The sequence below is a fragment of the Rhododendron vialii genome, chromosome 1a, assembly GCF_030253575.1.
Source record: "Rhododendron vialii isolate Sample 1 chromosome 1a, ASM3025357v1".
Classification (NCBI taxonomy): Eukaryota; Viridiplantae; Streptophyta; class Magnoliopsida; order Ericales; family Ericaceae; genus Rhododendron; species Rhododendron vialii.
The window spans coordinates 15,506,602-15,521,880 of NC_080557.1; the positions used below are offsets into that span (position 1 = coordinate 15,506,602).

A 15,279-nucleotide genomic window follows, 5' to 3' on the forward strand; every position below is an offset into this window, starting at 1 on the left:
TCACCTAAACACATAATATACTGGTATTAGCTAAGAATCCGACTCCAAGATTAATTAGGTTAGTGCTTAGATACCAAGGTGTTTCAATTTATTATTCTTATTGCTTCATGAATTTTAATTATAGTCAATCAATAGCAATCAGTACTTAAAATTAGGTTTCTAAGGCCATCCACAGTGGCATAATCAAAAATGGATAATCAAAAGTTGACACATCAGCTTTTGATTATCCATTTAAGAGGTTGCTAAGCTTAACAATGTTGAGGTCCACAATGGTCACTTCTAGTCCATAACTAAAATAAGGGATACACTACAATTTCACTCTCTCTCTCCTTATGTTTTCCACCATTGATCACTTCCCTCCATTGCACTTTTTTTTGGCAAAAATATATCGATTTTCTCCTTTAATTTTGGGAAAAAAATTGGTGACTTCCTTCCCTAATATTATGAATTTGAAAAAAAACCATGTACTCAAAAAAAAAAAAAAGTTCTTGAATTTGTAAAAAAATGTAAGGTTATTTATGTACTCAACCACAGGGAGAAGAACGAAAAAAGAATAAAATAAAAATGGAAAAAAAAGTGAAATACCTTAATGCGGCGACAAATGTTTTCCATCATTGATCACTTCCCTCCATTACGTTTTTTTTTGGCAAAAATATATCGATTTTCTCCCTTAATTTTGGAGAAAAAATTGGTGACTTCCTTCCCTCATATTATGAATTTGGAAAAAAAATCATGTACTCAAAAAAAAAAAAAAAAAACAGATGTGTTCTTGAATTTGTAAATGAATGCAAGGTTCTTCATGTACTCAACCACAAGGAGAGGAACGAAAAAAAATAAAAAAAAAATGAAAAAAAAAAGTGAAATACCTTAATCCGGCGACAATGAGTTGAATTGTAAATAATTGAAAGATATGAGCTTCACTTTTGGAGGGAAAGAAAAAGAAAGAGTTTGTGGCTAAAGAAAATGAGATATAGAGCAGATGAAAAAAATACCATTTGAAACATGTGTGTATATAAATTTTAGAACCAGTTAACTTATGTGGTATGAGATTCACAAATTTTGATTATTGAAAAAGGTTGCTAATTTTGGTTACCCAAAGCCCAAAATTTGATTATTTCTAAGAATGTTGTTAAGTTTGATTATATCATTGTGAGCCATATTTTACCCCAATATTGTTAACTTTAAAAATAATTTGCTTTTGATTATGCCACTGTGGATGGCCTAAGATCCTATTTTTATGGTTGCTTGTGTTACTACACACCAAATTACGGCGGCGAGTTCGAAACTGAGCTCTTTGGTTAAGGAAGTTTCACTTGTGTGAAAATTTTCAGAGGTTAGGGTGCGGCAAACACAAGAAGAGAAAGAGATAGGGGAGGGGTGAGAGGGAGTGGCTGGAGTGATGTCGAATTGGCCGGCAACCATGGCTGCCGTTTCGCGGCGAGGTGTGTCATGTGTGTGAGTGACCTGTACATATGTGGGTTGTATGTGATTGCCCCAATTTTACTTTCTTTGACATAAGTAATATACATATTATATTATCTAGTGCAAATAAATTAGTGAGAGAAAGATTACCAAGAAAGACAGTGGTTTTCCCCCGTGAAATTGGCCGGAACGGTAAGCGGTGATCTCAGATGGAAATATAGGTGCAGGAGGTCGTTTCTCTCTATCATTCTCTTCTTTTTTGTTGAAGCTTTGTTTTGTCTTTTAAGAAGTTAATTAATCCCAATAGGAATATATATACATCGGTGGGGATATAGCTGAAAACAGGTCATTCTTTTTTTCCCCCTTTTTGAATGACACCTGTTATTCCTCTAGCACATCGTCACGACACGTGGCATCAAGCGTTCAATCATCGCAAATTTTGTCCGAACATGTTCAAATTTCGGTCTACGAAAAATCTTAGAAATTTAACATAGACTAATAAAAATATGTGGATTATCGTGACAATGTCCAATTATAAAGAAAAGATTCCAATATCGTGTAATTCGTAAAGTGTATCAAATGTAGTCAAGTTGTCCCATAGTTTTTATGAAATAAATTGAAATTCACATTTTTTTTTATACTACCAAGATACACTTCACTTAGCCTGCCTTACTATTCGAATTAAATTAAAGTGTCGAGTTCCTATTCGAACGACATGACTATAATTTAAAAAGTCAGGATTTTACGGTGGGTGATAGAGTGAATGATGCCTCTGCATTATTTGCAACACATGTCTACCAACAACTGCTTGCTAAGACATCATTGAAGTCATAGCTGATATCAGATACTACGATATGCTACTTCTACCAAAACAAAGCCACGAATTGCAAAATGTTTTCTTTTCTTACTTGCTTCTGACTTGCTCTTCTTAGAAGAGTAAGATCATAAAAAAAATTAACATAATTTCTCCTACAATAACACCTTAATATTTCCCTATTAAGAACCACTACGAGAACAAAAACAACTTGCAAATAATAAATCAACAAATGAGCACGTGCATTACACTAGTATACAGAAAAAGAGACAAGTTAGGGGGGGTGGGGTTTATGAGCCCGAGATTAGTTCAGTTGGTTAGTGGATTTGCTCTCAGCACAACTGATCAGGATTTGATTCTTAGGGTCAGACCGCAAGAAAGTAATTTCTCGTAAATTCTTCAGTACTCCCTACGTAATTGGCCTGCCTAAGATCGGACCAAAGAGGGGATCAGTTTGATATACGCGTAAGCTGATCCAGACACTCCCTACCATGGTAAAAAAGAAAGAAAGAGAGAGTTTGGACAGACTACTGGTAGAAGATTCGGCTTCGTTCTTTTGGGCTTAACTTCAATTTGAAAATTTTGTTCTTATTTGAATTTTTTTTCGAATTTGTTAGTTCTGCGTCAAATTTTTGCTTAAATTTTAAAAAATGCGAAAAAAATTTAAGTTAAGACAAAAAAATTCAGATTTAAGTTAAGGCAAAAGAACGCACAACTCCTAACTTTTTAGTGAGATAATTCCAAACTCAATCGTAAAAATTATTCAAATCGTTTCCTTTGTAGAGCTTTGAAAAATAGAATAATTTGTGCAAAAAAAAAAAAAAACAAGTCCAGCGGCATACAATAAACCCATGATCAAATGACATTTTTATGACGAACTTTATTTTCAAAAATCATGTTTGCCGTTTGTTTTTTGAGAATAATAATATTCTTCAACTAGTGAGTTATTGATGTGCAATAACTCATTAAACACAACAAATTGGACTGTATTGATCAAATCTTATTTTGGCTTCCGTATAAGTTCTGTTTTGCTTCATTCAGACACCACCCCCACAATGAAAAAACCATCCCCAGCAAGGTTTTATCTCTCTTTCAAATTTGACCATCCGTCCCGATTTATTTATCCAATCTCGGGTTTTCAACTTATTAAGGCAACAATATCTAATCCATTGATTTGAAAATTTACATAATCTCATCCATTGATTTTGAAATTGGACAGTCAATTTGGGACATCCATAAGTCAAAAAAAGGGGGACAAACAAATTGGGACGGGGGAGTATATGAGTAGCATCCATCAAATATGTGTAACTTATTCTTTGAATTAAATGTGATGTATTATGAGAGAATGATTTGTCTAGTAAAGCGAAAAATAAGTACTTAAAAAATAAGAACCTTAGCGAAACCGCAATGTAAGATGTGATTTGATATTTGAAATTTTTGTTAAAATACACAATTAAGGTAGCAAAATACAAAAACTTAATATAACAACTCGATTTAAAGTGTCTGTTGGAGTGAATTGCTATAAAATTTGATTCTTCGCTCTCTTTTTTTCAAAAAATGAGAAAATTGTATTAATAAACGCTCAGTGAAACTTACAAAATGGAAATTATTACAAAGAACTTGGACAAAGCCAAACTAATCGTCTAACAAATAAAAACGAGTAAATCAATATCTTTCATCCTAATCCAGGCATAGCCTGACACAACAGTATTTGCCTCAATTCTAAAAAAATCCAAAATCTCCCTTTTGATTCCGACAAATGCAGTGTCCTCCCTTTACTTTGCAAAAGTATTTGCCTCCATTCTCCACTTTCGTCAAGTTAACAATAAAGTCATGCCTTTTGTATAATAAGTGATTGAATCGCCCTTGAAATACTACTTGGTAAACTGAACAACCAAGTCATACAAGTTATCCATTATTTACAATTTTTGTCAGTCTCTTTTCTTGTCTCCGTTGATAGAACCCGCAAAGTAATTCGAATTCAGAGGTCTAGGAAAAATTCTTTAAAAACACAACATATATATTCTTTTCAATCGAATCAAGATTGCTAAATATTAGTAACATTTTAGTTATTTTAGTTATTGCATGTATGATATACTGCTCCTTTTTTCCCTTACAAAAAAAGGGTACTCCTTTTTTTCCCTTACAAAAAACAAATTAGACACTCACACAGTCGCACAAAGTTTTTTATAACTCAAGTGTTTGAACTAGGTTAAGTGCACCTCGACTGATCTTGAGAAACCAATCCCACTGCCCATTAGAAGGATCCAATTAAAGCTATAGCGAAACTCCACATGGTTTCGAACTTAAAACCTTAGGAGGGACAAAACCCTAAATCGCAGGACACATGCTAACCTATGATTAACGGCGACATACACAAAGCACACTTATGCTTAGTCCATTAGGACAAATGGGGTCAAATAGTATAACAAAAAGATGTCAGAAACACTTACATCTAGCCATGTCACATTGCTAGCTAGGGATAGTAGAGGAAAAAAAGTTTGAAAAAATTAAATGGGTAAGGGGTCTCTCTCTCTTTTTTTTTTTTTTTTACAAACCACTTTTTGTCCTAAAAAAAATATGAAAATCAAGGCTTGTGGAGGTATCTTCCGGCAAGCAAAGCAGCATCAATGACGACGGTGATGACTTTGGTAACCTCACCAACTGAGCAAGTGTTCCCTTTGAATGTCTTCCCTCCTGATCTCTTGAACGTTGCGATGCAGTCTAAGAAGTCCTGGCTGCACTCTGTGCTCAAGTAGTCATCTGCACGGAACGCCTCATGCTTAGGAGGTGTTTCTACTAACAAAAAAAACACTAAAAACTTAACGCATTTTATCATCTCGTTTTCACTAACACAAAAATTTCAGCATTTTACCATTTCGTTTCCACTAACAAAAAAGTTGTCAACAAATTTTTTTTTACTACAGTAACTCTACTTACAAACCCATCAATAATATATCCATATATTCATTTCCGGAAACAACTTGACATTTCTCAATAATTTATTCACTGCCAAAAACATCTAATAACTTCTCAACCACAAATAAAAATCCACCAATTTTTCACTACCGAAACACCCCCTTAGTGTATCCTTTAAGTAATAGGAGTATATTCATTCCATAAACAGAAAGTTTACTCGTGTCCACCGCTATCTGTCATTGCTCCCTTCACCTCAGTGCTCAATTTCACCGTCCGTTTTGACAATCAATGGTGGGCATAGACTTGATTTAAAAAAAACTCTTCCAGACCGTCCAAAACACTCCGGAAAGATTAAGTGTGGTAGGGGAAGCAGTGAATTAAAGAAAGCGGTGGGCATAGACTTTTTATTCCATAAATTGGTCTTTGAACTTAGGATTTATGTAAATTTGGTAAGGAGGAACTTTCATCACACTAAGGGCAGTCTAGCTTGGGCAGAGCCAGTTTTTGGTTGTGGACCTTTCGTGAACTTTATGGCTGAGCATGTTGTGCTGGTCATGGCTCGGATTATGTTTCTCTGTAATTGTTTACTTTGTTTTGGTTGACTTCTGATTATGAGTGACATGATTATTAGTGTGGGATGCTAACATCATTGAGATGTTTTCTTGCTCGCACTTTGATGTCGTTGTGTTCTTGTCCTTATAATCTTTTGTAACTCTTACATTTGATTAATAAATTCCCATTTTTCTCTGTTAAAAAAAAGTTGGTGAGGCTGGGATTCCACAATTTCATACTCCCTCTGTCCTATTTTGTTTGCTCGCGTTTTCCTTTTTGGGCTGTCCCAAATTATTTGCAATTTTTCATAATTAAAAAACCGCCAAAAAGGCAAAATTTCAATCATTCCCCTTTAAAGTAATATTAAAATTATACTTTCACACTTTGGTAACGAGCATACATATAGGGACGGAGCAAGGGAGTATATGATTTTCTTATGACAAGCGAAACCTTTCGCGCTTTGGTCCTGAGTATTGCATTATTTCCATGGTGGTCCTCCATTCCATTGTAACGTGACATGTTTTTTGTCGAAAAACTCAACACAAAAACCAGTTGAACCACATTGACAACACTTAAAAGAGTTGAATTAAACACTAGACCGGAAAGTCCCAAAGTCTAAGAAACAGAGAGACTTCACCAATAATTTGTACTGTATAATTATATTTGGCGGCTTTAACTTGTACCACACTATACAACATCTTCGGATAACATGTCCATTATTTGATTATATCATTGGATTTAGAGATCATTGGAGTAATTATTATTCAACGTTCTCGAAGCCCAAGTCCCTTGATTCATTCACCAATTGTAGACTAATTTACTAATCTTCTAAGGAGACTAATTTACCCTCAACTATGAACCAATGTAGCTATATAGTCCCTAAGGATAATTTCAGCTTTTCACTCGAAATGTGTTTGAGTGAGAATAAAATTGCTGGAGTCCCCACCAAAGTGAATCTCAACTACTAATTGTTCTTTTCGGGATACTTCCAGGGTAAGTTTTCGTTGTCCCTTGCATTCTCACTAAAAGAACCTAGTATGTGTGGGGTTTAATGTGAATTTTAAGTGAGATAAGGTGTGCCTATTGTCCGCAAACAATTAAAAAGACTATTGAATAGTGACCGACGATCATACCCCCTACTAGGCCGATTCCCACTCATGTGCTATCAATTTAATCATGTGTAAGCCGAGTTCATACGAGTTCGAGTTTGTCCCGATTTTAATGGGCCCTCCCTCTTATGGACACTGAAATAAAATCTCTTGATTAGTAAGTGAATCGGACAGTGTAATGAGGCCCGCCCCATATGAAAAGTCGTGCAATTTTCGGATTGAAAAATAAAGTACTTCTGAGCATCATTTTTGAAGTTTCTTTACACCAAATTAAAATACTTCATTAGCTCTTAATATGGTGCAAAGGAATTCAAAAAATTGTGATCGGACGTATTTTATTTATTAAATCTTAAAATTGCACTTCTTTTTGTAGGAATCCAGCAATTTGGAATAGGGGAGTATAAGATAATATCCGAGGACTACACACTATACAACAAACACATGCAAAACCTAAATAATCATGATTAATTAGGGTGGAGTACTTACTGTTCTTAGCTTGTATGCAGGCATCATGTTTCATGCAACAAGCATCAAGGCCATCACATGGCTTCTCCCCTGGACATCCACTGTATAGAAGCCCACAATACTTTCCATATCTTAGAAATGGAGGCACTGCCATTGTTAAACTCAATCACAAATTAAGTTATTGCCACAAAAATACAAATTAAACAACCCAAATGAAGGATTAACATGTAAATTAAAATTCTAGTTCCCAAAACAAAGTTTTAGAGAAGTTTTAAAAATGGTAGTGATTTCTGAACTCTACTATCTTGTATTCAAAGACGAAAATAAAGGTGGGCTATGGAGGGCCGGGGCCACCCCCAATTGAGAAAAATCTATAATTACCAAGGATTTTTTACATAATAATAACAAGAGTCAAGACTAATTAACATGTTGGTCCCCAATAATTTGTCTCGTATACGAAAAAGGAACTGTATTTAGGAGTTACTCCTACAAAATTGGATCAATTTCTCTCCTGTTTCTTTCTTCTTTCGGACAACAGGCTCACCACTCATCTCTCTTGGAGACTACAAAAAGAAAAACTCACCAATCACCTCAATTTCTCTCTCTACCGGGTATTAATTTAACATTAAACTTTTTCTTTACTCCTGAACCTTAAAATTTTAAAATTTTGTTGTGCGTATGGCCCCTGCATATATGAAATTCTAATTCCACCCTTGTTTATATTCACATTGTTTTTCTAGTTTTTATCCATGTGAATTTCAAATATAATATTTCCATTCGTTTACTTTTTCACACATAAGCCGGTAATGTTGTACATTCATACAGAATAAAGACATAGAAGATGAGTGCAGATAGCAAAAATGTGAGTGCTAACCAATTTTCTTGTGAAACAAACTATTTTAAAAGCACAACCACTGATGGTTCTTGTACCTAATTTGTTATTTTGGTAATATTGCCTAGAATATTAATCTTTATTGTGCTTTCTGAAAAATAAGTTATTTTTACAAAAAAAAATGTAATAATCTCAGAAACCAATCTTCAGTCAATTAATATGTAAATCTCTGTCTTCTAAAATGAAGGAAATCAATATGAAAATTGCAACCAAACAGGGCTTAAAACCAAAATTATAAGCTACATACCATTGCAGAACTCTGATTCGCATTTTTTACTGCACTCTTTACTCTATAGAATATCCGAAAAAGGAAAATCATAATGAGGAGTATAAAAAAATAAGTACATTAATTTAGGAAAAATAAAATGATGAAGAATTTTCCTGAAGAGTTAACTTACCAGAGAGAGGCCAGAACTGGCTTGAATACCAATGTTAAGAGCGTAAACTGGGATAAAGGAAAAGTTGAGGACAACGAGGTAAATTGATAGGAGATGCAGGACTAACTTCGATGACTGGTGGGGAGCCATATTCATAGAGGTGGGGAAGAAGGCAAAGAGATAGAGAGGAAGAATATGAAGCTTGGTTTTGCTTAAACTGTTGATTTATACAGAAAAAGAGACAACTGAGAGAGAGAGAGAGAGAGAGAGAGAGAGAGAGCGCCCGAGGTTAGTTCGGTTGGTTGGTAGGTTTGCTTTCAGCACAACTTATCAGGATTTGATTCTTAAGGTCAAACCGTAAGAAAGTAATTTCTTGTAAATTCTCCGGTACTCCCGGCGAAATTGGCCTAATTATGATCGGACAAAAGAAAGAATCAAATTGATGTGTGCATAAGTTAATTCGGACACTCTGACCGTGGTAAAAAAGAAAGAAAGAGTCTGGACAGACTACTGATAGGGGGAATCTTGTCTTATAATGTCTCGTGACTAGTCTTCTTGTAGTGTTGTGCTGTTCACACTTTCTCAACCCCCCAAAACCAAAACAAAACAAATAAACTAAAAGCTGGATCATGTTTGTGGATATTTTGGAGAATAATCGTATCCAAAAGTGTTGGGTGTGGGGTAGGAGTTCTCGTGATCTAGGCCTTTGAACCAACTCATCACCAGTTGGATATTTCTTCCAACTACATATATATGGTGACAACCGACAGGTAAGTGGCAAGTCAGAAGTTCGTCACATTGTTGTGATTTCAGAGCATATCATTCTACAACCACAAACGTTTACACAAATTCACTTACATTCATATTGAGGTCGGCACACACTACACCTCCAGTATGTGTGGGACCTACCAAAAGATTTAAGTGTATGTGTATGTAAAATATTTGTATAAATGTGTGTGGTTATATAACTATAGTTTGAGCAGGACCAAACAAATGTTGACATAGTTCAAAAAAAGAAAACAAAAGTCAAGATTCAAAATTTTCCATATTCCTCTTCTTATTTTTTTTTTCAAATGGCAGGATACTTCATTGATTACAAAGAGAGAACAATGAACGGGAAGTCATCCCAAAGGAGGAATACAACAGCCACAATAGAGGCCTAAACACCAAGAAAGAACATTCAAGATCTTACACAACCAAATTTGCAAACGGATGGAGCATAGCTCCGATCAACACAATACCAGACAAACAACTACCAAAACACACCCACATAGGGGGTTAGAAAAGCCCCCGAGAGAAAATAGGGAAAAAAAACCTAAATCAAAATAGAAACTTCTATAGTCGACGTCCCTCCCCGTGCCAAAAAGAACATAATAAAGGAATTCGACACAAAATTTCCAAAAAGAGTTCTGATTTTGGGTTCACTTTTTATTCTTCAGGTGTGAATGATTTTGAAGACTGTTAAAGCTGTTGTGCGGTGGGCCCTGGAGGACCCAACCGCAATCTGACGATTATTGATGTTCATGATATTGGGAAAATAACCAAACCAAACATATGCGAAAAACAACGGAGAAACCAAACCAAACAAAAAGAAAAACAAATAAGAGACACCAGGAGGCATGGTAGTGGATGATATGCTGAAATTTCGAGGTCGAATCTGTGTTCCTGATGTTTCAAATATCAAGCGACGGATTTTGGAAGAAAGTCATAGCTCAAAACTTTCCGTCCATCCAAGAGGCATGAAGATGTATCAAGATTTAAAGAAAGTTTTCTGGTGGATAGGCATGAAGAGAGACGTCGCTGACTTTGTAAGTCGGTGCCTTTTGTGTCAACAGATTAACGCTGTAAGACAAAAACCTGCAGGATTGTTGCAACCTCTGCCTATACCAGAATGGAAATGGGAGCACCTCACAATGGATTTTGTAGTTGGTTTGCCACGCTCACAGAAGGGTAATAATTCAATATGGGTGATCGTGGATCGACTTACTAAGACAACACACTTCCTACCAGTACGGACAACTCATTTGATGGATAAGTTGGCTACTCTTTATGTTTGAGAGATCGTTCGATTGCATGGGGTACCGGTCACTATAATTTCAGACCGAGTCCCGAGATATGTATCTAGATTTTGGAAAAGCTTCCAAAAGGCCTTAGGCACAGAGTTACGATTCAGTACAGCATTCCACCCCCAGACTGACGGGCAATCGGAGCGGACTATTCAAACTTTGGAAGATCTATTGCGTGCTTGCGTGATAGATTACCAAGGGAGTTGGGAGGAACATTTACCGTTAGCTGAGTTCACCTACAATAACAGTTATCAAGCAAGCATTGGCATGGCTCCTTATGAAACTTTATATGGCAAGCAATGTAGGTCTCCAGCTTGCTGGACAGAGGTAGGAGAAACACAATTACCTGGACCCGACATCGTCCAGGATACGATGGAAAAGATTAAACTCATTCGAGAAAGATTAGAAGCTACACAAAGTCGTCAGAAGAATTACGCGGATGCCGGAAAAAGAGAGGTGGAATTTCAAGAAGGAGACTGGATGTTTCTAAAAATTTCACCCATGAAAGGGGTATTGCGCTTCGGAAAGAAAGGAAAATTAAACCCTAGATACGTTGGACCATTTGAGATCCTAGAAAAGGTAGGACCGATAGCTTATCGATTAGCCTTGACTCCCGAGCTCGCCAACATCCACGACGTTTTTCATGTATCAATGCTAAAGCCTTATGTGTCAGACCCAGTGCACGTATTAGCCTCACCGCCAATAGAACTAAAGCAGGACCTCACTTATGAAGAGCGACCAGTTAAGATCATGGATCGTCAAGAAAAACAACTAAGAAATAAAATAATTCCACTTGTTAAAGTCTGGTGGGATAACCATTCCGGAGGAGAAGCCACGTGGGAAAAAGAGGATGACATGAGAGCACGATACCTGGAGCTTTTTGAATAAGGTATGATCGCACTACATTCAACTCTAAATTTCACCAAGTTTGGAGGACCAAACTTCTTAAGGTGGGGAGGATGTAACACCTCGATTTCTTAGAACGAAAAAAGAATAAGGAAAGTAAGGGGTTAATCACTTAACGGGCCGCTTATCGTTAGGATTTAGGAAGTAAATTGTTTGTGACTTATTTTTTGCATATGTGTCAATTTATAAAATGTTATTGCCCTAACCCTGTTAACATTGTCCTCGCGAACCGAAACAATTAATCCAGAAAGAAGCGACATCTCATTATAGGGCAAATCGGATCAAATCCTATTAGAATATCCCTAGATTTTAGATAATGAAAGATTATGCAAGATCCTTCTAGATAAACTAAATATTGCTAGATATGATAAGATTCTAGGTGGATTTTATTAGATAAGATTTTAGGTGGATTTTATTAGATATTACAAGATATGATATGATTCTATTAGATATTACAATATTCTAGTTGGATTTTGTTAGATTACATATAGATTTGGAAAGATATTGTTAGATTATGGATTTTAGATATACCTAGATTTTGAAAGATTATTCTAGATATTCTTAAGATATTGTCATCATGCTTATGCAAATTTCTTGATGCCTTTTGGATCAACATAATGTGCTTTTCGGAAAAGAAGTTCCAAACTAGTCAACCTTTATCACCACACTTACTATTCTACAAGATTTCATCAGAAACTAGTCAAACTACCATTAGCACTGCACATATATACTATTCTACAAGATTTCATCTAAAAAGACTGGTAGTTTCACAATAGGATCGAAAGATCCATATCTGCAGATTATCATCGATAGATCACGAGCCCTCAGTAGTGCTCCGTGGATTTCCCTCTGCGAGTCCTCTTCCCTTAGTCATTAGAGATAAAAAAAAATCAATAAATCATTAATTTCATTTTATATACAATACCTGCCCATATATCTTCGAAACAATTACTAAGAGTGACAGTAATTTCTAGTTGAAATAATACGTGCTACGAAAGAAGCTGAAGTTAAAACCATGCGGTTTGTGATTGGGACTCTTGCTCATGTCACAACAGGATTAGTATACACTACCCCTGGAAGTTTATGTTTTTCCTCTTTGAATAACACTATATTGTGTGGTGCAAGCCTAACTTACGAGGATGAAGATTAGTTTATTTATTTCACTTATTCGACTGGACTTTTCAAAGTCTGCTCATGTACGACATGATTATCATAGAAAATATTCTCTTCAAGTTAACCAGCCTATCCTTTGTATTAACTGCCAATTCGGCCACTTACTCCTCAAGAATATCACCACCACCAAAATAACTTGCCTTAGATATTCAAGACCTAATTTCAAACCAGGCCACTAAGACTATATATCAAATTGGCCTTAGCTAACATCCAACAAAGTGGATATGAAAGGAAGAATAATCAATGGTAGAATTAAGACGAGTGACCGATATTAAGATGTACGTAGCCAATGCATACAGTTTGGACCAAAGCTTCATTTTTTTATTTTCTTTGATCTCTTGCACCAAGGCTTCATTTTTCTTTGATCACTTGGACCAAGCTTCATTGAACTGACCACAGTGTGAGATATCTATTCCCACACCCAAAAGTTATATATATTCGATGTATAATAGCGTACATACACACACGTGTCAAGTACAAAAACATACATAACCCCTTATTACAAGGGAAATTAAAAAAGCTAAACAAATCCTACGTAGGGATATATCTATCTATACTATATGCAAAGCACGTTTACGGCACGTTCTCTTTTCTAAAAAAATTAGAAAATCTCACAAAAATCCACCTCAACAACTAGTATTCTATCTCCCTCTATTGGCTTTACACTTACGCCAAGAAAAGACTTTTAGTCTTAAATCGTGAATCAATGAGATGAGAGATAAATATAATTAACATAATTGATCTATTTCGTGCTCCGTTTGATATGGCCTTTGGTGTCGTTTGTCAACGGGCGGTCCTAAGAGGGTGAAGGGGAGACCCGGGCTCCAACGCCAAATATTCTCGTGTATTATACTAATTTTCAAGTTAATTAAGAAGAATAACTTGTTTGTACGGATGGTCCCCAAAGTATTAACGAAATGTCAATTTGGTCTCTAATATACAAATCGCGTCTATTGCATTCCCAACATTTACAATACATGTTTAAATGGTCTCCAAAGCTAACTCAATCCAAAATGGCAGTTAAAAGCAGGGGTATTTTGGGGACTTTGTCACAAATTATCACATCTTCAACCTCACTCCATTGAATCCCACCACCACCGCTAAACCCTCACCCACTTCCTCTCCCTTGTCGCCTCCCACCTCCACCGCTGCCCACTCCTTCCCTCCCAAACCCCCTCCCTTGAACCCACCTCTCCTCCCCATTGAAACTCCTCCCAACCCTTGCTCGTTCCACCGTTTCCTCTCCTCCTCCTCCGACTACGACCCTATCTGGGTCGAATCCTTGTCTCTCCTCCTCACCCCTTCTCTCTCCTCCCATCCCCCCCTAACTACGCCCTCGCCGCCACCCTCTTCCGCCTCTCCCACTCCACCTCCATTTATCGGTTAGCTCACTTGTTGGAGTTTAAGTCAGATTTCAAGATTTATTTTGTCTCATCTCTAAACTCTTAACCAATCAAATTTCATCTCCTCCCAAAAATTTCTTGCCCGTTAATTTCTCAAACCAAAAAAAAAAAGGGGAGTTTTTCTTGTTTGAGTGTTATTATTTACTTCAAAAAACAGGGAAGTTTGATTTTGGGGTTTCAATGTGCTTTATGATTTCTGTCAATGCTAGAAAATAATAGAAGCATGGCAGAAAAGATAATTGCTGAAGGACGAAGAACAAAAGATGATTGGAGTACAGAACCGTTGGCATCGGCATAGGAGTTGGCTATGAAATCGGTATTGCTGTCTCTATCCCTCCTTCGCAATGTGAAGCATGCTAGAGAGCCTGGGAGCTGTCGGCGTTGGCAGCGATAGGATCTTCGACGGTATCTTCCATCGGCGAATAACAAACGGAATTGGCAAAAGTTTGAAAAGCCATAAAAGCATCGACAGCCGATCATCTTCTAATTATCCATTTTTGAGGAGGAAATTAATTTTTTTTTATAATAAAAAGTGGATATAGGGAGCTTACTATTCATAAAACTCTAATTACAAACCTTTATTATATCTCTATATTCATCTCTATTTCAAAATTTTCCTCACCTTTTTCCCGATCATTATTCACTCTCAATGCAAATCTAATACTCCGTTTTTCATTTCATATTCAAAAAGTGTTTTTGGAGGTTCCTCTATATCTTTTTCTCATATTCTATACATGGAGTATCAAATTTTATCCTTTAAAATAGATGGGGAAATAGAATAAGGTTGGAATATTGATTTTCTTCAAAATAGAGAAATAGAGGAAAAAATGAAGAACTAGAAGATGTTAAGGTAATTGACGCCCCTTTACTTAAGGTTGTATATAGCCCAATTTTGCGTCGACTTGGACAATTTGTTAATATATGAATTGTCCAAATCACCTCTAAACTGCAACCGAACCAAACAACACTCACAATCGCATGTGAAGGAAACAAATGTCAAGCCACGACAAACAATTTAATTTTAAAACCAAACCAACCCGAGCAGCAACAGTTCACCGTGCAACAAGCATGAGAAGTATGTCACTTGCAGGACCATAATCACCTGAAGTCCATTAGCTCTCCTCAAACAAAAATGAAATTGCTATGGGTACAATAATTGTACATCACCTTGTATGAGATTC

General features: G+C 36.2%; 1 protein-coding gene across 1 annotated transcript; it reads right to left on the reverse strand.

Moving 5' to 3' along the window:
* Positions 1-4,637: 4,637 nt before the first annotated feature.
* Positions 4,638-8,798, reverse strand: LOC131306508 (phospholipase A2-alpha-like). The gene is made up of 4 exons (XM_058332791.1): positions 8,572-8,798; positions 8,421-8,463; positions 7,303-7,428; positions 4,638-4,999 (listed from the first exon to the last, which is right to left on the reverse strand). Exons 1-4 carry the CDS (start codon positions 8,704-8,706, stop codon positions 4,824-4,826), a joined length of 480 nt encoding a protein of 159 aa, XP_058188774.1. The 5' UTR covers positions 8,707-8,798; the 3' UTR covers positions 4,638-4,823.
* Between the last annotated feature and the right edge of the window lie 6,481 nt (positions 8,799-15,279).

Coding starts and splice junctions, on each gene's coding strand:
- LOC131306508 (XM_058332791.1), bottom strand. CDS start 8,706: ATGAATATGGCTCCCCACCAGTCATCGAAGTTAGTCCTGCATCTCCTA. Junction 8,464..8,571: donor CCAGTTCTGGCCTCTCTCTG/GTAAGTTAACTC, acceptor GATATTCTATAG/AGTAAAGAGTGCAGTAAAAA. Junction 5,000..7,302: donor CTGCATACAAGCTAAGAACA/GTAAGTACTCCA, acceptor CGTTCCGTGCAG/ATGACTACTTGAGCACAGAG.